The sequence below is a fragment of the Pinus tabuliformis genome, chromosome X (assembly GCF_031772625.1).
Source record: "Pinus tabuliformis cultivar Carrire ecotype Pingquan chromosome X, CPIR1, whole genome shotgun sequence".
Lineage (NCBI taxonomy): Eukaryota > Viridiplantae > Streptophyta > Pinopsida > Pinales > Pinaceae > Pinus > Pinus tabuliformis.
Window position 1 is genome coordinate 1,624,006,646 of NC_142308.1, and position 25,849 is coordinate 1,624,032,494.

General features: G+C 40.1%; 1 protein-coding gene across 3 annotated transcripts in view; it reads right to left on the reverse strand.

The window, feature by feature from the left end:
- The window catches only part of LOC149146258 (Tetratricopeptide repeat (TPR)-like superfamily protein), a 381,927-nt gene that overhangs the window by 111,539 nt on the left and 244,539 nt on the right, over window positions 1-25,849 (reverse strand). For all 3 annotated transcript variants that reach the window (XM_089453142.1, XM_089453143.1, XM_089453144.1), the window contains one exon: window positions 231-458. In XM_089453142.1, coding sequence (XP_089309268.1) covers window positions 231-458 — 228 coding nt within the window. The remainder of the gene's footprint in view (window positions 1-230; window positions 459-25,849) is intronic.

Here is a 25,849-nt window from a genome sequence, read left to right on the forward strand (position 1 = left end):
CACAAACATCAGCCTCTTGCAATTGGCGAGGGTTATATAACAAATTAACAGTATATATTTTGGAGATGAGACAATATCCAAACTGAAAATATAATTTTCAAAACCACCAAATATTCCATTCCAGAATTGAATAACAGTGGAAGTAAAAGCAACTGCTGTGTAAACAAGGTTGATAATTTAACTCAACATAACACAAAAGAATAGGAACACAAGGATTGCAATAAACCCACCAGAGTATGCATTGAATTTTCACTGTGTTCAACACTGTTTCTCCCCATGTCCATCTCTATTGCAGATATTCTTTTTAAAACATCTTCCTGAGACTGTCGATTGCCTGATTCATATGGAGGATTTACATTTCCAAACAAAGAAAGTAGGAGTTCATATGTCATGATATTTGGCTTTACTTTAGCATGTTTCATTTTTGCTAACACACGCAAAGCCCTTTCAGGTTCATCCTGCATCACAAGAAGCTCTATTGTCTCAAACTTTATCAGTGAATAATCACTCTCTCCTCTTATCTAATTAATTGAGAAAGCCAAGGTCATTAACTAAGATACAAAGAAGTTGCACGTAAAGTAGTGAACAGTATAAATGAACCATATATAACGACAGCTAAATTCGAAATTTTTCAAAGATTTCATATGTGGGGAAAGCAGATTTGTTATATCAACAAATGCTCATATAACCATTTCCAGAAAAAATGAGATGCATATTGAAACTACGAAAACAAGATAAGTTTTATTGATGACCTCAAACATTATGTACTACAAGAAGGGAGAATGATCCTCAAAGTAGTAACAATTGATTTAATGTGTTGAAACAAGATATCAAATCAGAGTTCCACGTTTATTTGTACCTTGATCAAGTACGTTACTTATTTATGTTAATATACTTGGAATATTCAATTAATTCACATCATTTCATTTAAAATCAGTAAAAAGACAAGAATCCAATCAACATAGTGAAAATACATGCATTTAGGAAAGGTTACTGCTTGATCAAGGATTATAAATACAGAGTTCACCTTCACCTTAGAGAGTACTCATTGTTACCTCCTAGGTTCTTATTTGGTGTAAAATTCCCGAAACACAAGTTGTGAGACCCCAAGGGTGACTTAGACTGTAATATATCCAATAGGTAATTCAAGCAAAAGTTTCCATAATTTTAATACTTTTCATTGACATCTTTCTACAAACAGTTTGCATGCAAGTACTGGAAAACACCTTTAGCAAGACAACTCAGAATTTCGTCAAACATTTCGTGAACATAATTAAAGAAATATTACCAACCAAAATTTGAGGCAATTCTGAATTTCATTGAGAATGAACTCCAAAGTTACAAGCATGTATGAAGAGCAGAAGCTGGATTTCACTCCTTTTAACAAGAGGATAAATACTTTTATAGAAGTTTCATATTAGATTAGTTGGAATCACTGCTCCAGCATACACCCAGATCAATATGGCCCCCTGGACAATCAGCTACAGCACTGGAACCTTGATGACAGCTGATAAGAAAGTAATCGATATTGCAATGCTTGGAGATTTCTTCAACATACATAGTCTATACGGCCTCTTGAATAGTGTCCTTTGGTTCCCAAAAAAGCCTGCTACAGCACTATGTTCTGCCCCAGAAAATGACTGACCTATCAAAGATTAATTTCCAGCCAATGCCGAAAATTCAAACTCAGGGAATCGATATGGATTTGCTCCAAAAGTTGTGAATTCGGCCCAATGGTTGAAGGCAAAGACGGTAGCCAATATGCAGCCCAAATAGAGATGAATCCTTTAAGGAACTCAGCCTCTTGTTTGATTAAATTCAGCCCTCTGATTTCAAAGGGAAAACTCAGCCTTTGGAATGCCAAACTGCTGAAAACTACCAAGTGTGTGCCCTCCTGGAGTTCTGATGCAAAATTCAGGTATATCTGATAACTGATCTCAAAGGTAAAGGGGTCTTATTACTGAAGTATCTCTGAATGCAAGGTACTGATAACCCACAGACTCAGCCCTTTCATTATCAGTGGTTTCAGCACCAAATAATAGCACACTTCTGAAAAACTCGGCCCTATCATTGGTGAATATGCAATCTGGTATAACTCTATGCATGCGGCTGAGCAGATACCCCTGGGAGAACCAATTCCACCTGGAACGAACAAAGTTCGTTCTTCAGGTTAAATACTCCAGAAGACTTGGAATACGTAGATCTCCATTGAGATACCAGGATATATATTAAAATGTATGAATAAGAATGTTGATACAAATGAAAGTGAGGGGCCTGTTTATATACTAGGTGTTGATTTTGGGTAGCATCGGATGTGCTCTAGCTCCGAAATTTTGTGGAGGGGCTAGAACACATGAGATCTCCAAAACCCAGAAATCGTTTGAAAAAATTCCACCCGGATAGTGAGTTATTAAAATAATTAATATTTTTAATGGAGTTCCTAAGTCTAAACTTAAGAAAACAAAAATATTAATGGGTATTAATAAAAATATGGGTGAGAGAAGCTTTTAAGAGACGTGGATCAAGTCTGTTTTAATCTTAGCCGCTGATTAAGAACTTAATCTCAGTCGTTGATTCATCAACAGAAAAAAGTATAAGAGGAGGCTTGAGGGTCAGTTGGAGATACACCAAGTTGATCAGTCAGTTCGATTTTTCTAGGACGTGGTTTGCTGAGAAAATTGAATAAGTGATCTGAGTTGTAATGAGAGGGGCAGAAGCAGAGATTTGGATTGGAAAGGAGTTGTGAGCCAAAGAGTACTGGACAGAGAGGCAGCAGTAGCATCAGAGAGGCAACAGTAGCATCACGCAATGCTAACGCAAGCCAAGAAGGTCTCTTGCAGTGCCAGTGCAGGATATTCGTCAGAAGTTCGAGATTTTGCCAGAGAAGCGAGGTTCTGAGCCGAGAGGGCTGAACAACAATCTTCCTTCAGCAAATCGATCCAGCAGAAAGGGTGACGCAGTCTCCTAGAGGCAAGATGTTGGTCCAAGCAGTGATTGCGCTGGGCTTTTGCAGTGTTTGTCGAAGTCAAGCCACTCAGTGGATCGGTTGTGACTTGGAGAACGAGGTAAACACTCATATGTATTTCTTGCTATCGATATTTCTCTGAAAGGTTAGCCAGTGTGAGAAGCAACCTGTTGTACTCAGATTATGCTTGCTTAATAATATAAACCCTCTATCTGCTGCACCGGTTTTCCTACATTGGGTTTTCCCGGGGATGTGTTGTCCAAAAATAACGGTGTCCCTTGTGTGTTTGTCTCATATATTTCCAGTTTATGATCTGTATGTCAGTGTCGTCTGCAATAGTATGTTTCATCATTGTTTTATAAATTAAATAACTTGTTGAATGTAATAACAAGTAGGAGATGATAAACCAGTGATTGCAGTAGGATTTCTGATGTGTAGATTCAAAAAATTTCACATGGTATCAGAGCATTGCAGATCATAGGACACTGAACCCATCAGTCGGGAGATCTAGCAAATCTGCTGCAAAGAGGTAGTTGTCCCGAGTGACAGCGTTGTTCCAGAGCCAGAGAATGTAGAGCAAGGGTGATGCAGTGCAGAAAAGGTGACGCAGAGGCTCACGCAGTGCCTACGTCAGCTTTTTGAGCCAGGAGGAGGAGACGCAGTAGCAGAGAGGAGCTCACGCGGTGATTGCATCAGCTCTCTGGGCCAACAAAGAGCCTGAGGGGCTCAGATCAGTCAGTTGTCGGGGCAAAAGGAGCAGTTCAGATTCGATTTGTGGTGTTGGTGGGACGTTGTTGTTGATGTTGTTGTTGTTGTTGCAGAACAGTGTCTGAGGAGACAAAACAGAGGTAGAGGGAGTCACTACCTTAGCAGATTTCTTGCCAAAGAAATCTAGATCTGGGTTGCTGAGCAGCAGCAAAGGAGGATTGGAGAGGAGTGATTCGACATTTGGCAGAAGGATTTCCATGAAGGAAATCAGGACTCAAAGGGAGTCTGGAACAAACTTGTTCCTTAGAGGATTTCTAGCGCCAAACAAATCCAGATCTGAGTCTTGCTGGGCAGCAGCGAGAGAGGGAGAAGAGAACCTGTTCTATACCTTTTTGAGCAGAGATGGCAGTCAATCAACTGAGGGATCGGGACAGATTGGATGGAGCATCCAACTTTGTCATCTGGAAGGCCAGGATCCTAGCAGCCTTGGACAAGAATCGCATCAAGGATTATGCCTTGAAAGTGGTGGTTGTACCAGTCGATGTTGATCCTCTCAAGAAATACAAGGAGGCTCAAGCAAAGGCGAAGTGCATGATCTTAGATGGGGTCAAGGATCATGTGATCCCACACATTGTTGAAAAGAAACAGCAAGGGAAATGTGGGAGGCCTTGACCACTTTTTATGAGGGAACTTCTGTTCAACGGAAGATGTTGCTTGAGAACCAGCTGAGACAATATCAGATGCAGAACGGAGAAGAAATCGATCCCTTCCGTCTCAGGTTGCAAGGGATTCAAGACCAATTGACTTACATGGGATCTACACCAGATTCTGAGTTCATGGTCAGGACTGCCCTAAATGAGTCACTGAAGAATGCGAGACCTTTGTCCAGAGCATCTTGGGCAGGGCTTCTCTCCCCAGTGGAAGGAGATGTGGGAAGCTCTTCGACAGAAAGAGATCAGGCAGTTAACCAAGGCAGGAAGTAGTGGCAAAGGAGTCAAAGTCAAGAAGGAAGAAGAGGAGGATTCATCTCTCACATCAGTGGGACGGCCACGGCAGCGTCAAATGCTTCAGGTGTGGGGACCTGGGACATTTCGCCACTCAGTGCCCTCGGAAGAAGGGCAAGGAAGAGAAGTCTGACTCAAAGGCTGCTCCAGTGAAAGCTGACAAGGAGGATGATGACGAGGATTGTGCCATGAGTGCTCATACACCTCTGGAAAAGAGGTGGGGCGACATCGAGTTGTAGTCGAGTGGACTACACGGGGGCAGGATCCTTGAGGTGCCCAAACTCTTGGATCACATACGGCTACGGGAGCCCTCAATGACAGTAGCAAAATAACGGGAGTCAGTTGGTGTGAGGGATGATGGAGCAACAGTGGCAAAGCTAGAGTGCCAGAGTTTGAAACAGCGCAATGGAAGTTGCAGCAGTGCAGAAGGCATGGAGCAAATTGCAGCAGCGCAGTAGCAGCAGAGGGTGAGCACAGATTAGAAGTAGAGGTAGCTTCAGCATCACGAGGCATCCAGACTAACCAGAGTGTCAGCTTTTGGGTGGTCTTTTTAGTTACTTCTCAGCAATTGAGTTGCAGTGCAACAGTTAGCAATGGCAGTGCTATGGGCAACATGATGCACAATATTTGAGAGGAAGTTGCAGTACAGATGTAGCAGTGACAGTGGTAGTGTCATGGGTAGCAGTACAAGTTGCAGCAATGTTGTAGATGAAGGGCAACAGACCAAGCAACAGCAGCACAAAAGAGGGGCTAGAACACATGAGAGGGAATGTTCATTTTGGGTAGCATCGGATGTGCTCTAGCTCCAAAATTTTGTGGAGGGGCTAGAACACATGAGATCTTCAAAATCCAAAAATCGTTTGGAGAAATTCCACCCGGATTGTGAGTTATTAAAATAATTAATATTTTTAATGGGGTTCCTAAGTCTAAACTTAGAAAATAAAAATATTAATGGGTATTAATAAAAAATATGGTCAAGAAGCTTCTAAGAGACATGGATCAAATCGATTTTAATCTTAGTCATTGATTAGGGACTTAATCTCGGTCGTTGATTCATCAACAGAAAAAGTATAAGAGGAGGCTTGAGGGTCAGTTGGAGATACACCAAGTTGATCAATCAGTTCGATTTTTCTGGGGCATGGTTTGCTAAGAAAATCGAACAAGTGATCTGAGTTGCAGTGAGGGGCAAAAGCATAGATTTGGATCGGAAAGGAGTTCCAAGCCAAAGAGTACTAGACAGAGAGGTAGCGCAGAGGCCTACGCAACCCAAGAAGGGGCTCACATAGTGCTGACGCAGGCCAAGTGGCTCTCTTGCTTTGGCAATGCAGGATATTCGTCAGAAGTTCGAGATTTTCCCATTGAAGTGAGGCTAAGCCGAGAGGGTTGAACAACAGTCTTCAACAAATTGATCTAGCAGAAGGGGTGGCGCAGTCTCCTAGAGGCAAGATGTTTGCCCAAGCAATGATTGCATTGGGATTTCGCAGTGTCTGCAGGAGTCAGGCCACTCAGTGGATCAGTTGTGACTTGGAGAACGAGGTAAACCCTCGTGTGTATTTGTTGTTGTCGATATTTCTCTGAAAGGTTAGCCGGTGTGACAGGGAGCTTGTTGTACTCAGATTCTACTTGCTTAATCATACAAACCCTCCATATGATGCACCGGTTTTCCCACATTAGGTTTTTCTGGGGATGTGTTGTCCAAAAATAACGGTGTCCCTTGTGTGTTTGTCTCATATACTTTCAGTTTATGATCTGTATGTTAGTGTAGTTTGTAATATTGTTTTTCATCACTGTTTATAAATTAAATAACTTGTTGAAAGTAATAACAAGTAGGAGATGACAAACCAGTGATTACAGTAGGATTTCTAATGTGTAGATTCAGAAATTTTCACACTACGCAAGTGCCTCTTCATGGAAGGTCATGCCCCATTTAGACATGCCTCTTCAGTACTAATTACTAATTAAATAATCATTATTACAATTATCTTCATTATTTATATTTATATTATTTATATATATTTTATTCGTAACATTGCCTTCCTCAAAAAGCTTTGTCCTCAAAGCTTGTTGATCAAAAGGCTTGACCTCTTTTTCTGTTTCGAATGTCTTCTCATCTCGGAACTGTCATCTTCATTGATACAAGTTGATAAGATCCTTGGAGTGATAGATAAAATTGTTTCACAGAGAAGGGATTGGACCATCCTAGATCAATCTTCTGTGGAACCTTGCGGTGATCGAAAACTTGTGATGAGTTGTTATCACATGAGTGGATTGCACTGACATTAGTATTCTTCGGAACATAAGTTTGTTGTTTATGTTCTAAGTGATACAGATTCATAGGTTGATCAAATTGTTTGTTCTTGTGATTCGGATGTAACTAAGGTGTTATTTTGGTTTGTCTTTCCCTTATCATGTGTGTGGCAATACTCTGATTTACTTCATGTAACGGTGTTGTTGAGTTGGGCATAAAACCTTCACTTGGGATGTTTATCGTCTAAACCACGACATCTAACCGTGTGTTTTCTTCAACTAGCTTTTCTTCTTCTTGAGTTGTGATATCCACTGAAACAATATTTATTCCTTTCTCTTCAACTTGGACGTCTACCTTCGATGCTTCCTTCTTGGTAACAATTGTAACTTGTTTTTAAATGACTTCCTGTCCTTCTTAAGCTTCTTAATTTGCGTCAATAATTTTTCACTGTGGTCTTTAAGCCGAGAAACTCATTCATTTTTGTCAGCAATGATCTTGTCAACTTCTCTTTGCATATTTTGTAGAATTGTTTTACCTTCTTGAAAAAATACTTTTGAAATATCTGATATATCTTCTGGCGTTTCTGAATTTGGCTTCAGTGTAACATCTTGGAGTGTTATTTTCTTCTTCCTGTAGGAAAATATTAAAAACTTTTTCTTCGTATTCAAGATAACGGATCTTAGAGTTTCCATCCAGGGTAACCCCAAAATAATGTCACCTTGATTGCTCCATAGGGTTTGAACCAATGTTATCAGAACCGAACCGGAACCCAAACAAAAATTGGCTTACCAAAAACACATAAAATATTCATATTTTAAAGAAAAATAGATATATTCATGTGCATCCATATGAATCCAAACCATTTATACACAAATATGCAAAAGTTTTCATTTATATAGTAAGTAATAGTGAATATAACCAAAATAGCACTTAGCGCAAAACATCGTTGAACCAAAAATGTTACAAAGCTCAAGAAGCAAGCTCTAAAAGGCCTTTATAGTCCAAAATAACATGATAGATCATAGAATTATACTACAACCTACAATACTACAAGCTACAGCTACAACAAATCAATAATCAAATCATCAATCATCACCAGATTCCTGATCATCCTCCTCATTCTCATTTGAAGAATGAGTAGTATCCAAGTCTGCAATGGGCTAATGGCTTGATTCCCCTAGCCTTGAAGCTACTACCAGTGCTTCTGATATATCTACCTCTACATCCTGTGTAGGTGGGTCCAAGTCCAACCAAGAAAGGTCTTCATTGTCAAATGTTGGAGCTTGACTCTCCACAACCCATTCTGATGTTGGATCAAAGTCACCCAAGACAATGTTGCTTGATTTAGGGGTTTTATTCAGCGATTGGTTGTGCGCCTCAACCTAAGGTTGTACTAAACAAAAACCATGTCATTTAACCGCTTTTGCTCCAAATGGTTGCTCTTATTAGTGTGTATACGCTTAAACAAACTCTCCAACATCTCTCTAAGACTCCAATCAACTCTTCAAATTGGCAAAAAATCTCCCTTGGAACAACCATGAAAAAAATTCTTTGAATTCTCCTCACCGACCTTAGCTCAAGAATTGCAAGAGACTCGAATGAATAGTGTGAGTGAAATAGAAGGGATGGGAATGTTTAAATAGCTTTAGGGGGTGCTAGTGTAACGTTAGAAAACTATGAAAAATAATTAAAAAATTAACCAAAAAAAACATTTTTTTATGCCCAAGTCGCATGGCCATGGGCCTTGTGAACTAGTGGAACCAGTCTGAATCAGTTTGGTACCGAACCGGCTGGTTTGGTGACGAAACCGGTCGGATCGGTACCAAACCGGTATTTTCCGATTCGGACCGGTTTTGCCCCCAAACCAGTCGAAACGGCCAATTCCAACAACACTAGTTTGAAATGAGAATTGTGACATAAATGTATAATCCTCAATGTTTAACTGTAAATTAGTCATGCTATATTTTTTGTTATGAAAACAGTCTAATTTTTCAATTATATTTGACTCCGGAATCACTAATTTTTATCTTCAGTGGGAGAGATAGAAATATTAACATCTTTTCCTGCGAGAGTTCTCTCACTGTTAAATAGTGTTTTAGCGTAGTTGGGTAAGGTTTCTAAAAATCTTCCTTCTACCATTTTCAAGTTTTTTACCTCTTTTTATTTTGTGTTGTACTTGTTATTATTTTATTTTATTTTTATTTTTGTCCTTTTTATTTTTATTTCTTTTTGTTTAGTAACTTATAAATAGCCTTTCAATATATATATATATATATATGCTCTTGAATATAACTTGAATCTTTGAAACTTTTTAACATATTTATATATCTCCTTATGGTCTCTATTTAACTTACAACCCTTTTAATTATATGAAATTATGTATTGATAGAAAGTCACCCTTATTGTCTAAGAGTCACGCTTTTTCAAGTCAAGATATTTTTTCTCACCATTCACTTTGAACAAACCTGCTCTTAGCCAATAAAACTATTTAGGCCAAAATACAACGTGAAAGTGGATTTTTGCAGCGGCAATGAGAATTTTGCATGGATTAATTTTTGTACTTTTTTTTAGCGGCAGCGAAATTTTTCTTTCTTTTTTTTTTGTGGCGGCAGTTGGTGATGGAGGATGCAGTGGCTTGGTCTACAGTGGCAACCCACGAATGTGTGCATTGTGAGTTAGTGGAATGGCAACAATGTTGGAGAAGGAAGGGGTGGGGGCGTTGCCTGTGATGGAAAGCAATGGCGTGCAACACTCCGGTAGAGAACGTGGATAGGTTGCAAATAGCTTGGAAAGCGGATGGCGGAGCAATTGTTGTGAAGGTCTCCCACGACAACACGTTTGCAAATAGCAGTGACTGTGGCGGCTCGACTCGGGAATGTTGTGACTACAGTAAATGTTGTGATTGCGGTAAACATTGTGAATGAAGTAGAATGGTTTAATTTGTGGTGGAAGGAATTGTATTTGTAGGCGGCTCTGAAAAATAGGCAATGGTGGAACTACGCTGTCGCAGGCGGGGTGGTGACAAACTCGAGTAGCGGGGATCGTGGTAGCATCGGTTGGTCTTTCTTGTTGACAGTTGTGCGAATAACAACGAGTTGGATATGCCACTGGCAGTTGCACCACGTCGGCTGAGTTGTTAAGTTTAGGTTTGTTTTGGTTTATATATATATATATATATATATATATAGATATTAAATGGCCAAGGGCCTCTGGCTAATCAGCAACAGAGAAACTCCAAAAGTGTAGTGAAATGCTTCAATCTTGACAGCAACAATGTTGACCAGACTTTGATAGCTAAAGACTTGGATCGGAGAACAAGCTTTGTGCAGCGGTGGAGTGGCCGAACTTCAAAGCATCGAACTACTCTTATACCAAATGGAATGAACAAAATTCGTTCTTGAGGTTAAATACTCCAGAAGACTTGGAATACGTAGATCTCCATTGACATACCAGGATATATATATATTAAAATGTATGAATAAGAATGGTGATACAAATAAGAGTGAGGGGCCTGCTTATATACTAAGCAGGTGCCACTTAATGGAAGGTCATGTCCCATTTAGACATGCCTCTTCAATACTAATTACTAACTAACTAATCACTATTACAATTATCTTCATTAATTATATTTATATTTATTTTATTCGTAACACCAACCCTGCACTGCAGCATAAAAACTATGGCTGAAGAACAAAGACTAATAGCTTGAAGACTTAAATGTAAAAAATACACACAGGTATTTAATAATAATAATTTATTAATATATAAAATTGTATAAGATGATATAAGATGGTTTGAATGTTACAATGAGGCCCTATTTTTATACCTCAGCAGGTGACCTTTCGTGAATGGGCATGTCTAAAAAGACATGCCTTTTCACCTAACTTAATGACTATTTAACATAATTAATATTTAATTATTTAATATTTATATTTATTTTATTTAATTATTTGTTATGAATTATATTCATAACATAGTCCCTTCCTTCAGAAGCTTTGTCCTCAAAGCTATATTGCTGGCAATTGTCTTTTGCGGTTGTCATCTCGGCATATGGAAGGCGGAAAATTGGCTCAGCGTCCAAGGTTGTTTTCTTCCTTTTTTCCCTTTTTTTTTTAATATTTTTTTTTTTATTTTTTAATTTTTATTTATATCATATGGAAGGTGGAAAATTGGCTCAGCGTCTATAATTCGCTAATAACTCGATTTTGAGTCCAAGGTTGTTTTCTTCTTTTTTTCCCTTTTTTTTCAATATTTTTTTTAATTTTTTAATTTTTATTTATTTATATATATATATTTTCAAATAATAATGTTTTTCAACTCTATCCTTTTTGTAAATTAAATTATATAATTATAAATAAATAAATAAATAAATATATATATATATATATATATATATTATAGAATAGAATTATAATCTATATATATAATATGTAATTATATAATTTATACATCGATTTTATAACTTTTTTTTTTTTTTGAACCAGTGCTGCCCACGTCAATTGACCCCATAACCTCACCGTGTTTATATCGTGGACCCTTCCTTTAATTCCTTTATAACGTCTTTTAAAAATTTGAAGATTTGGGATCGGTTTTCCATTAATCTCCACAATCCACGGGTTCTCACAAATCCCATATCTACTTGCAGTGTTGCCACCAAAACATGATGACACATATACCCCGTGCCCTTGTTTTGGCATATAGCCCAACACACGGACAGATGCGGATGTCTCGTGAACAACACAGCCGCACCAACCCACGATATGTTTGGTGTCAAAGCCATCTCTAACATCAGTGCCCACAAGAAGCTCCAATTCCGAGCCTTCCCGAAATATCATCATTTTTAAATTTCCTTGATTGACATCCTTGGACGCATCCAGGCGTTGGCAAGCTTTCTCTATGTCAACAAAACTGGTAATTGGCTTCCCGTCAATTGCTAATAGCATGTCCCCTGGTTGCAAGCTATATGCAGCGCTTGATCCAACCCAACAAATCCTCACTTGAAATACGTGCGGTATGATGTGTGCCAACTTTGTAATCCAGTTATCACCTAGTCCAAAACCACGCGCATTTAGAAGTAAAATGGGAGCAAGTTCCACCTCTAAAATGCGGACAGAAGGTTTACACATTTTGATTCCATTTATAAGCAAAGGTTGAGCATCAGGAGTTCCATTTATAATTTTGTTGAGCACTTCACTTACAGCATAAATCAGAATTCCTCCAATCTCATTGCTAGAGAATCTGCCCCATAATGCCTGAACATTCCCCTGCTCATCGACTAGAACACCTGAATAATCTACCCCAAAATCTGAGTCTACTTTGATAACGTCAATATTATTGGAAGAAGCCTTAGGCTTTGTGACAACGCACTTGAGTGATTGAGCATTTAAGCCTTGAATCAAAGAAACAAGATATACAGCATTGCCTACACGTAAAACAGGTTCAAGAAGAAGAGAACCTACATGTATGGCCCAAACCCACTTTGGGGCCCCACATGATGACTTGCATGGAAAATTAGGGGCCATCCCCTAATTCATCTTTATTAGAGCCCTCTCTCTCATCATGGCACTTAGAGGAGTCAATGTGGCCCTCCAAAGGCCCTACAATCATCACGACGTCATCAACTCGACGTGCGACTGGATGGCTAATTCTTGACTTGTGATACCTACTTGGTCGTCTTGTGACCAAGACTTGTTTTTAGCACATTATTTTATAGTTTTGGTGGCTCACTAGCATATTTCAATTTAGAGAGACTCATATAAATAGAAGTGAGTGTCATTTGTGAGAACTCATCATCATCACTTGGGATTTTCAACCCGCTTAAGCAATTTTGTTGATTTGGGGTAGCATCGGATGTGCTCTAGCCATGAAAATTGGTGGAGAGGCTGAAACACATGAGATCTCCAAGACCCAGAAATGGTTTGGACAGATTGTACCAAGTTTCGGAGATATTAAAATAATCAATATTTTTAATGAAATTCCTAAGTCTAAACTTAGGAAAAATAAAATATTAATGGGTATTAATATAAAATTGGGTTAGAAGGTTTCAAAAGTCATGGATCAAGCCACATCTAATCTTAGTCGTTGATTAGAAATTTAATCTCGGCCTTGAAGGACGAATGAGAAAAGTATAAGAAGAGGCTTGAGGGTCAGTTAGAGAACACACCAGAGTGATCAGTCATTCATTTTGCTAGAGCGGTGTTTCTAAGCAAAGTTGAATCAGTGATCAACAGCGAGGGGCAATGAGTACGAGGCAGAGAGGCAGAGACTATACTGAGAGACCAGTGCAGAAGCAGAGAGAGCGAAAGCAACAGCCAGTCCAGGCTACACAGAACCTAGCAGAGACGAATGCAAAGGCCAAAGGGATTGCATCATCTATGCAAAGGCTATTGGAGTGACGCAGAGGGTCCCAGAGGCTGCGCAGTGTTAGGATATTCCGACACATAGGAAATAGTTAAGTTCAACTTGGTCTAGTATAGAGTTAGGTATAGAGTTAGGTAAAGTGTGTTTCTTTGCCGTTGTACATTTTGTAACTTACAATCCGACGGTCACGATATGTAGTGATCCGACGGTTCACTCTCTCCTCGGTATTACCGACACCTGATCCGTGGCTTGACACCCGATTGGTCCATGAGTTCTATTTAAAGCGCATGGAGGGTCATTGTTCGGGTAATCCGTGCATGAGAGAAGCTTATGTAAATTTTCATTCTTTGATTAATAAATTGCCTGTAGTAGCCACGTTGGCACAGGCCGTGGACTGTTTCCCTCTTTGAGGGTTTTAACCACGTCAAAAATACTGGTGTATTGATCTGTGATCTGGTTGTGAGCGGTGTCCTTTTGGTGTTCTTTCTGAGGAACTTACCCTGTAAATTCCTACATGGTATCAGAGCTATTTGAGGGCCGCGTCCATTGGTGATCCAAATCTGAAGCCAGTAGAACTGCATCCGACTGCCATTTCCTAGATCTGCTGTTTCTGACTGCTTTCGGGCTGAAAGGACTGCTCTGTTGTGTTCGGAGCATCTATTCCAGTGAGGAACCCCTTTCGTTTCACGTGAAAAGGTTTCCGGTAGCCCTAGCTGTGTCATTTTTAAGATCTGGAGGTATACAGTCTTTATTTGCAGTTTACTGTTATTTTCTCTCTGCTTATTTCGGTTTCGGTTTATTTAGCTTTTTTTTCTAACCGAATCTATACCTTTCATTTCTGCGTATGCTCTTTGCCCTGCGACTCTGTGCGATCTGGGCAAATCAGAAACAGAAAGGAAGGATTTTTCTCATGCGTATGCTCTTTTCCCTACGCCTTAAGGTGATCTCAGAAAATCAGAAACATTGAGAAAAATATTTAGTTTCCGGCCAAAGCTAACTTTGAGCCGCAAAGTTCATTTTTTTTTAAATATCTAGTTTTTTGGCTAAAGCTAACTTCGAGCCATAAGGTTCGTTTTCTTTGCATGTCCGTGTTGGGTTTTGTGTTTTGTGTTTTGTAGGGAAAAAGAGCTTTCTCAAGGCAAGCACGCAAACCAAGCCCCCCTCTCTCTCTCTCTCTCTCAAATTTTTTGTATAGATCAATTGGTTCAAAGCTATTTTAAGAGAGTAGAGGTCTTGGGTTCAAGTCTCCATTTTGTGGGGGCGAATTTTTTTCATTCCCGCACATTCGCGCACTTTGCCGGCAACTTCAACAAAATTTTTTCAAAAAGCCATAACTTCTTCATCCGAAAGCCTTTTTCAGAGCCGTTTTTTTTAAAACAGCCTAATTTTTCCAGATCTATCCATTGGAACACTTACTTTCAGCATCTTCAGCTTCAGTTTTTTTTTTAAATGGAAAGTCCATGCCAAGTCATTCTTGACAGCACTAACTACTTCCAATGGATAGCCTACATGGAAGATTTACTTAGAAGTAAAGGTCTCTACAGAATAGCTACAGGCCAAGAGAAGAAACCAAAAGATGAAGACAAGGCTGCAAAATGGGAAAATAGACAAGATCAAGCACGTGGTTTGATAGGGATGTCTATTTCTCCTGATCTTAGATTCCATATTGCAGAACTTGAGACTCCTCATGAAGCATTGGAACAAATCACTAAAGTTTTTGGGATTAAAAATGAAATGAGAGCCCATCAACTTGAAAATGAGTTGCTTACATTGGATCCTAATAATTTTTCTTGCATTGAAGATTTCTTGTCCAAATTCAAGACCCTTAGATATCTCTTGGAAGGTGTTAAGGTTAAGAAAGAAGATAGTAACCTTATTTATTCCATCCTTACTAAGTTGGGACCAGCATACTCTGTATTTGTTTCCACCTTCCATTCTACAAGGGAAGCTTTCATTTGTCAAGGAAAAGACTACAAGGCCCCTTCCTTTGACTCTTTTTGTGATTCTTTAATAAGAGAACAAGAAAAACTCTTACACCTTGGTCTTCTTAATCTTGGAAACTCTTCCAAGAAAGCGTTAGCCGCCCAGCAGCAACCAAATTCAAAGAATCCTAAGAAGTCATATCCTAAAAAGAATGGTCCTAAACCAAACAAGGGTCCTAAGCAAACTCAGCCTCAAAATGAAAGATCATTTCAGCAAAATGATAAGACCAATAAAAACAAATGGAAGAAGACTGATAGACATTGTAACTTTTGTAATCGAGATGGCCACTTAGAATCTAAATGCTTTAAGAAGATGGAAGCCTTGGAAGCCGCAATGAAGAAACATAACATCCATGTGGAGCATTCTTCAACTTCAACTTCAACTTCATCTTCAGGAATGGCACTTTCTGCATGTCGCTGTCAATCATCTCAGTCTGGTTATGCATTAAATGTATCTTCTTCTTCTCATTCTCATGAGTGGCTCATTGATTCTGGAGCCTCTTATCACATGGCCAAAAACCAAGCCATGTTTTCTTCTTTAAATGATTGTAACACCAAAAATATATATGTTGGTGATGATAGATCTCTTAATGTTGTAGGGACTGGAACTGTTCATCTAGACAATGGTCAGTTTAATGATGTATTATGTGTTCCAACCTTATCCTGCAACCTTCTATCTGTATATCAGATAACTCATTCAGGTGAAGGTAAAATTGTTGAATTTTCACCTCATGATGTTGTAATCAAGGATCTAAGAGATCCTAAACAGATTCTAGCTACTGGTATTGCTGATGATTCCACAAGGTTGTATAAGTTTCACAACTTTGGGTCATCAAATCTTCCCTCAGTATTTGTTGCTCATAATGATGAAGTGAGCAAACTTTGGCATGAGCGATTTGGTCACTTAAACTATCGCTCCCTTCAGCATCTATGTAAAGAAAATATGGTGACAGGTCTTCCTATGGTATCTTGCAGAGATGGTGTTTGTTCCAGATGTGTACTCGGAAAACATCATCGGGACAGTTTTGAAAAACGTGCCTCTTGGCACGCCTCAGCCCCTTTACAGCTTGTGCACAGTGATTTATGTGGTCCACTTCCTGTTGCTTCATTCTCTGGCTGCAAGTATTTCTTAACTTTCATTGATGATTTCTCCAGACGCACTTGGGTATACTTCTTAAAACTCAAGAGCGAAGTATTTAACACATTTTTGGCCTTCAAAGCCTTTGTTGAAAAACAATCTGGACATCAAATTCTTAAGCTAAGAACTGATAATGGTGGAGAATATGTTAAAAACACATTCATCAACTTTTGCACCAAAAATGGAATTCAAATGCAACATACTGTTCCATACACTCCACAACAAAATGGTGTAGCTGAAAGGAAAAATCGCACCTTAAAGGAAATGGCTAATTGTATGCTGCAATCTAAAGGACTCAGTCTTAGTTTTTGGGCCGAAGCAATTAATTGTGCAAATTATATAATCAATCGCACTCCTACTAAGGTTCTAAAGAATATCACTCCAGAAGAAGCTTGGAGTTCCATTAAACCAGATGTAAGTCACTTTCGTGTTTTTGGAAGTGAAGCATGGGCCCATATTCCAGATGAAAAGCATAAAGCTTTAGAACCTAAGAGTGAGAAATGTACTTTTGTTGGATATTCTGAAGATGTAAAAGGTTATAGACTTATTCCATTTAAGTCCAAAAATGTTATCATTAGAAGAGATGTAAAATTTGATGAAAATAAATCGGCCTGCGAGCCTAGTCCGGCGGATGTGCCACCTCTTCCTATCTCTTCTACTTTTGAAAACATTTCTTCTTCAGATGATGAAAGTGAGGATGATAATCCTCCCCCACCTTCTCAGGATCCTCAACTTCCAAGATGGGTCCGTGCTACTCGGGATGCAGCAGGTGATCTTGCCGGTGATCCTACAGATCAGCGACGTACACGTTCTCAGTTTGAAAGAGCCTCTTCTTTACTGGCTCAAGCTCCAGTAAATCATGATCCTGACACTTTTGCAGAAGCTTCAGGCCATCCACATTGGGAAGCAGCTATGAATGAAGAATATCATTCATTGTTGGCAAATGATACATGGGATCTTGTTCCTCTACCAAAGGGACGCAAACTTGTTAGATGTAAATGGGTTTACAGAACCAAGTATGGACCAGATGGGAAAGTTGATAAACATAAAGCTCGTCTTGTTGCTAAGGGCTTTTCACAGGTTGAAGGCATTGACTACACTGAAACCTTCTCCCCTGTTGCCAAAATGAACTCTATCCGCCTTGTTCTTTCCCTTGCTGCCTCTTTAAAATGGGAAGTCCATCAGATGGATGTTAAATCTGCCTTCTTGCATGGGGACTTGCATGAAGAAATCTATATGGAACAACCCATTGGCTTCATCCACACAGACTCCAGCCTTGTCTGTCGACTTAAGAAATCTCTTTATGGTCTCAAGCAAGCTCCTCGGGCTTGGTATGCCAAAATGGATAGCTTTCTTTTAGAATCTGGCTTTTCTAGGTGTTATTCTGACAATACTGTCTACACCAAGAAAGTGGGCAACTCTCTTATCATCCTTGTTCTTTATGTTGATGATCTTATTCTTACTGGTAGTGATCCCAACCTTATAAACCATGTGAAGTCCAGCCTTAAAAAGAAATTTGAAATGACAGACTTAGGACACTTACACTATTTTCTCGGTCTTCAAGTCTTGCAATCCAAGGAGGGTATTTCCCTTTCCCAGTCCAAGTATGCTTGTGATATTCTTCGTCATTTTCACATGGAAGACTGTAAGCCAGCCCCTTCTCCCTTTCAGTCTGGAGTCAAACTTTCAGTCTCTTGTACTTCTCCTGAAGTTGATGCTACCTTATACCGTCAACTTGTAGGAAAACTCTTGTATTTAACCCATACTCGTCCTGACCTTTCCTTTGTTGTTGGCCTTGTTGCTCGTTTTATGCAAAACCCCCGTGAAAGTCATTGGAAAGCAGCCAAAAGAATACTTCGTTATGTTCGAGGTACAGTACAGTTTGGGATTCATTACAGTGCCAAAGCAGCTCCTCTATTAGTTGGTTTCACTGATTCTGATTGGGCTGGTGACCCTGATGATCGGAAGTCTACTGCCGGTTATGTCTTCACTCTTGGTTCAGGACCTATTACATGGGCTTGTAAGAAACAGGCTGCCATTTCTCTTTCGTCAGCAGAAGCAGAGTATCGTGGTGTCGTGGAAGCTAGTAAGGAAGCCTTGTGGCTTCGTCAGATCCTATCAGAGTTTGGCTTTGAGCAGCAGCATCCAACCACACTTTGGTGTGATAATCAAAGTGCCATTCAGCTATGCAAAGATCCAGTCCAGCATCAGCGCAGCAAACACATTGAACTACACATGCACTTCATCAGAAAGCTCATTCATGACCATGTTCTTGAAGTGCAATATTGTTCAACAGATGATCAGGTTGCAGACATCTTCACAAAGGCTCTCACAGAGGCGAAGTTCACTAAACTTCGATATATGCTTGGAGTTCAGGAAGTTGTCACTAAGGGGGGATAGGCTCTAGTGCCTCCTTCCTTCTCCTATTGTGTCATATTTGTAAATCCTTCAATCCTATCCCAAGTTGTTCTTAAGGGGGGATGTTAGGATATTCCGACACATAGGAAATAGTTAAGTTCAACTTGGTCTAGTATAGAGTTAGGTAAAGTGTGTTTCTTTACCGTTGTACATTTTGTAACTTACAATCCGACGGTCACGATATGTAGTGATCCGACGGTTCACTCTCTCCTCGGTATTACCGACACTTGATCCGTGGCTTGACACCCGATTGGTCCATGAGTTCTATTTAAAGCGCATGGAGGGTCATTGTTCGGGTAATCCGTGCATGAGAGAAGCTTATGTAAATTTTCATTCTTTGATTAATAAATTGCCTGTAGTAGCCACGTTGGCACAGGCCGTGGACTGTTTCCCTCTTTGAGGGTTTTAACCACGTCAAAAATACTGGTGTATTGATCTGTGATCTGGTTGTGAGCGGTGTCCTTTTGGTGTTCTTTCTGAGGAACTTACCCTGTAAATTCCTACACGCAGTGCCTCAGCACGCTGACGCAGAGGGTCCTAGGGCTGACACAGGTCAGCGAGAGGCTAACACAGAGGCCAGAAGGGTCAGCGCTGAGCTTCAGTTGTGTCGGAGAGGGTTTCATGGGACATGTTTTCTTAATACCTGTTTCTGAATATAGAAGTATTGTTGCCGTGTATTTTTCTCTGTCGAGTGAGTCGGTTAGGCACCCAGTTGTACTCAAAGAAATACTACATAATAATAAACCCTCAGAATAGTTGCACCGGTTTTCCCGCAGTTGGTTTTTCCAGAGATATTTGTCCAAAAATAACGGTGTCACTTGTGTGCTTGTTTTCTTTCAGTTGATGATCTGTAGATGTTGTGACTGTATTGTATTTATTTTGGTATTTAAATGTTTTAAATAACTTGTTCAGAATTTACAAGTAGAAGAAATAAACCAGCAGAATACAGATTAATTTTCTAACGGATAGACTTAGTCAATTCAACAGGGTATTAGAGCGTACTTGCAAATCACAGGAGAGCCGAAGGCATCAGCTAAGCAGAGCATTTGCAGCAGAATCAGTTGTCTCGAGTGACAGTAGTTGTCTCGAGTGACAGAGGAAGGGTTGACGCAGAGGGACTATGTCATCAGTCTGGGCCAGAGAGAGCCACGCAGAGGCCAGGAGCGCTGACGTAGTTGGCTGAGGGCGCTGCTTTGCCGGTGTTAGGATTGCACAGAGCCAAGAGGCTCAATCCTTCAGTTGCTAGGGCGAACGAAACTGTGGGCAGTTTGCGACAGCGAAGCTAGTGGGGTACTATGGTCAAAACAGTACTTAAGAAGGCAAGACCAAGGTAGAGAGAGTTGTTGCCGAGGCGGATTTCTAGCCAAGGAATCCGGATCAGTGTTGCAATTTCACAGACGATCGAAGAGGAGCAACTTGACAGTTGGCATAAGAATTTCCAGCACAGAAATCGAGACTGAGGGAGTCCAGAAAAGAACTTCCAGATGGGAAGTAGAGAGACTTAGCAGGAGTTGAACCAAGAACTTCTAGGCAAGAAGTAGAGAGACTCGAAGGAGTCGACAGAGAAGAGCAGCCAGATGATCGTGAATGGGCTGAGAGATCAGGACAGGCTAGACGGAGCGTCCAACTTTGTGGTATGGAAGGCCAAGATCTTGTCCATTCTAGAAAGACATTGTATCAAGGGCTTCACCTTGAGAGGGATGGCTATCCTAGTTGAGCCGGTAGCTAATGAAAGGTACGAGGAGGCAATGGCTAAGGCAAAGTGTATCATCCTTGATGGGGTCAAGGATCATGTGGTCCCACATATTGCTGAAAAAGAAACGGCAAAGGACATGTGGGACACTTTGAAGACATTGTACCAGCATACTTCTGTGCAGAGGAAGATGCTCCTGGAGAATCAGCTAAGGTCATACCAGATGTAGAAGTGAGAGCAGATAGATGTCTTCCTTGGTCAGTTGAAGGAGATCCGTGACCGACTTCCATAGGGGCCACGCCAGATCAAGAGTTGATGGTAAGGATCGCACTTAACGCAGTCTTCGAGAATTGGGAGACATTTGTCCAAAGCATAGTAGACAGGACGAGTCTTCTGGATTGGGAAGAACTGTAGGCGGCTCTTCGTCAAGAAGAGATCAGACGAGTGACCAAGGGAGGAAGTAGCGACAAAGGGGTCAGGATCAAGAAGGAAGAGGAAGAGGATGCAGCTCTAGCATCTGCGAAAAGCAGGAGAAGAGGAAGAAGAAGGACCTCTCCAAGGTCAAGTGCTTCCATTGTGGGGAACCAGGTCACTATGCGAACCAGTGTCTAAGGAAGAAGAGTAAGGGAGAGGTTTCTGACTTGAAGGAAGTGCCAGCGAGGACGGTGAAAGAAGTCGAGGAGGATGACGATTGTGCCATGAGTGCTCATGTGCCACTTAAGAAGAAGTGGGGAGACATCGAGCTATAGTCAGGAGGACTACAGGCGATGAGGGGCAGGATCCTTGAGGTACCCAACATCTTGGATTACACCTTGCTACGAGAGCCCCGACGAGAGAGTAGCAGGACTGGCAGATGTCGGTAGAGAGGGATGGGGGTGGGGATGAAGCGGCAGAGATTGCTACAGTGCAGGAGTCCCAAGGCAACGCGAGGCTAGCAGGCTGCAACAGTGTGAGAGGCAAGGGAGTGTTGCAATGTTGCAGGATGGCACAAAGAGGTCTGCACTGGTGCGAGATGCAAGGAGTTGTTGCATCAGCATAGAGGTCAGTGGAGGGAGCACTTTTTAGCGGCAGAGACGGCGTCAGCATCGAGAGTGTTTCTAGCCTGACAAGGATGTCAGAAGTTGGGTGGATCAGTTACTTACTTCTCAGTAACTGAGTTGCAGTGTAGTAGTGGTTAGCAGTAGCACGATGCAGCATGATGAGAAGGGTTTGCAGTGCAGATGCAATGTTGGGAGGACGGACCAGTAGCAGCACAAATGCAGCAGTGGCAGTGGTAGGGCAATGGGCAGCAGTACAGGATGCAGCAGTGCAGAGGATGTTGGGCGGGGAAGCCTAGCATCAACATAGGTACCAGTGCCGGAAAATCAGAGTGATGCTCAGTGAGGAGTATTACTAGAGCACAGTCTTCGGTAAGAGGGAGTGTTGATTTGGGGTAGCATCGGATGTGCTCTAGCCATGAAAATTGGTGTAGAGGCTAAAGCACGTGAGATCTCCAAGACCCATAAATGATTTGGACAAATGATACCCGGTTTGCAAGATATTAAAATAATTAATATTTTTAATGGAGTTCTTAAGTGTAAACTTTGGAAAAATAAAATATTAATGGATATTAATATAAAATTGGGTTAGAAGGTTCCAAAGTCCTGGATCAAGCCAAATCTAATCTTAGCCGTTGATTAGAGATTTAATCTCGGTCATTGAAGGACCAATGAGAAAAGTATAAGAAGACACTTAAGGGTCAGTTGGAGAACACACCAAAGTGATCAGTCATTCATTTTGCTAGAGCGGGGTTGCTAAGCAAAGTTGAATTAGTGATCAGCAACGAGGGGCAGTGAGTACAAGGCAGAGAGGCAGAGACGATACAGAGAGACCAGCGCAGAAGCAGAGAGAGCGAGAGCAGCAGCCAGTCCAGGCTACGCAGAACCCAACAGAGACAACATAGAGGCCAGATGGACTGTGTCATCCACGCAGAAGCTGCTAGAGTGATGCAGAGGGTCCCAGAGGCTGCACAGTGCCTCAGAGGATTGACGCAGAGGGTCCTAGGGTTGACGCAGATCAACAAGACGCTGATGCAAAGGCCAGAAGGGTCAACGCTAAGCTTCAATTGTGTCGAAGAGGATTTCGTGGGACATGTTTTCTGAATACCTATTTCTGAATATAGAGGTATTGTTGTCGTGTATTTTTATCTGTCGGGTGAGCCGATTAGGCACCCAGTTGTACTCAAGGAATACTGCATCATAATAAATCTTCAGAATCGCTGCACCGATTTTCCCACATTGGGTTTTTCAGGAGACATTTGTCCAAAAATAACGGTGTCACTTGTGTGCTTGTTTTCTTTCAGTTGATGATCTGTAGATGTTGTGACTGTATTGTGTTTATTTCGGTACTTAAATGTTTTAAATATCTTGTTCAGAATTTACAAGTAGAAGAAATAAACCAGCAGAATACAGATTAATTTTCTAATGAAATAGACTTAGAAAATTCAAGAAATTTCGCTCTTTTTCTCTTGGATCTTTTAGAGTATCTTGGATGCACTATGATATTTGGAGTTGATTTTTAATCTTGTCTTGGAGTTACTTCTTGAATATGGATGGATATATTGCATGGCTATTTTGTAAGTTCTCATATTGATGAAATTTTTCTTTGCAAATTGTCTAATGTATGTAACTGTTGCAACTAGAGTAAATGCATCATGCTTTGATTTTGTTGAAGATAATTTTGAAAGCTATTTGGTTCGCTCTTGCATCTATTATTCATAGTATAGTATGTAATGAATGTTCCTAGTGATGAAATGTTATTTTCTTCATGAAACCCCATATTCTAATAGTAGGTAATTGTTGAAATGTGGCAGCTAGGGAATCATCTTTTGACCTCCTTGAGGACAAATTTGGCTTATCTAACGCATCTAAGACTCCATAAACCCAACGAAGAAGGCACTGGCCTAAGTCGTTCATTGATCAGCTTCCCTTTCCTCCTTTTCTCCTCCTGAAATTTTCGCCTCTTTTTCTGGGACGATTAGCTAGGAAATCAAGTGAATTCTATTAGAGGGTAAATTTCTGGATTCCGCTTGGATAGGACTCTTCTTTGAGGTTTTCTCTAGAGCATCTTCAATTTTGGTGGATTTCTCACAGTTATCTGTCCATAAATTCTTGTGCCCTAGGTGTGCCCAAGAAGGGAAACCTAGCTTGTATTTCCTTGGATAGGTCACTTTCTTGACGATTATATGAGCATAGTATTCGTTGGAATAAATATCAAGAAACCCTTTCTCTTCCCTTACCTTCACCTTGTGAGTACCTTGCAAGCATTTCTTCCCACAATCATTCATAAAACCCTAGGTCTAGTGCAAGTCTTTCTTAGGTCTCTCCAAGAAAGCGAAAGGCATTTTGGAAGTGTTAAATCATCACATAGAGCTCCTTTGAGAGGTCCTATAGTAAAACTCCCTCAAGACTTGTCATCTCAACCTAGCTTTAGTGCATAAGGTTCAGCGATTTTAAATTTTTTATTTAAAAGATTCAAGCGCTCTGACAGTTGGATTGTTAGCACCAATTTGAAAATGTCGAATAAAGGCACTGACGATTGGACTGTCAGCGAAAATTCAAAAAACATCAAACTTAGGGCGTTGACGGGTTGGATTGTCAACGAAAATTCAAAAAACATCAAACTTAAGGCGTTGACGGGTTGGATTGTCAAGTTCTAAAGCAATGACAACTCACACGTCAGCAAATGATCGAGTACCACGACAAGGTGGCATTGACAAATCAAATGGCAGCACTCTATTTTTTCTTATAAATGACAGTATCTTTGGTCACAGTTCCTGAACAGTGGGAAACAAATTTTTGATAACCAAAATAGGTTTTTGTTGGGAACAGGGTCATTAAAAAAAACCTCTCGGTTTTTGCACAGGTGTGATGGTTCAGAACATTCGAAGGAATCTTCGAAGCCCACGTTTCTAGATTCAAATATTAAATAATCTTGTTTTAGTCATCAACTTTGGGCACATTTCTCAAAAAGTTGAAAATGAATTTTGCAAATCTAAAAAAGGCTTTTGTCGAAAAAGGACTCATTTACAAAAACCTCTCAGTTTTTGTTAAAATTTGGTTACTAGAGGACAAGTGGTTCCCTAAGGCTTTGATCTTTGGCCTAGGGAAAAGTGTCCTCCTATAGTGACTTTATTGTAAAAATCTCTGTTTTCCCACCCCGGTTTTCAGTTTCTCCTTATTTCTCCCATGTAGTTAAATGCCCATTCCCATAACCATACATTTAACAGACTGAAAAAAATAAATATTGCTGAAAACACAAATTCTGGAAATTTTTCAGAATGCTGGAAATTGCAGAATTAAAAATCAGCAATCAAAAACAGCCATTAAAACACTGATATTTTTGGTCAACTTGACCCTGGAAAAACCCCCTACAACTCTTGGGGAAAACCAGTTTGAGAGCTCTTCATTATTTCTGAAAATTGCCTTTTTACAGTGAGAATTATTCAGCAAAAATCAGCAAGCAAATTTACAACTTATCTCCTTTCCCGTGCCTCACAGCAATCTAGAAATTACAGCAAACAGGACAGCAATAAATGCTGTACGGCCTCCGTTTTGTGTGCAGAAAAATCAGCAAACTGCTCCTCGATTTTTGTGCAAAAATCTGCCTTTCACTATGTGCTGAATCAGCTGTACAAATCTGCTCAACTGATGCCTTGGAATGTGTGCCAAGCTGTTGTCTCATTCTCCTCCCTGCTCAGAAATCTTTCTTGCTCTCTTGCTCTCCTTCTCCCAATCTGCTCATGAAAGAATGAATGACCTTTTCCTCCTTTTCCTCCTTTAATATAACTCCAAGTGACTTTTGGGTGATCCAAGTGACTTTTGGGTGATCTCTAAATCCAATGGCTGAAATAGATTTAGATCAATGGTTGAGATTAAATGCTCATTTAAATCTCACTTTCTATTTTTTAATTCACCCCACTTTAATAAAGACCCACTTAGTCATTTATTTCCAAACTCATTTTTCCTTTCTAATTTTTCATTGACTTTATAAAAGTTACTTTAAAATTAGACTTAGTAACTTTATCACTTAAAGTCACTTTTAAATTAGATTTAACTTTATAAAATTATAAAGTCACTTTAGGAGAAAAATTAAATTCTTTTGGACACTTTTCCCTAGGCCAAAGATCAAAGCCTAAGGGAACCACCTGTCCTCCGATACCAAATTTCAACATTTATAAGTGGTAAAGTCAATTTAATTTAAAATTGACTCTATAAGTGGTAAGTTACATTCTAATTTAAAAGTGACTTTATAACTGGTAAAGTTACATTCTAATTTAAAAGTGACTTTATTAA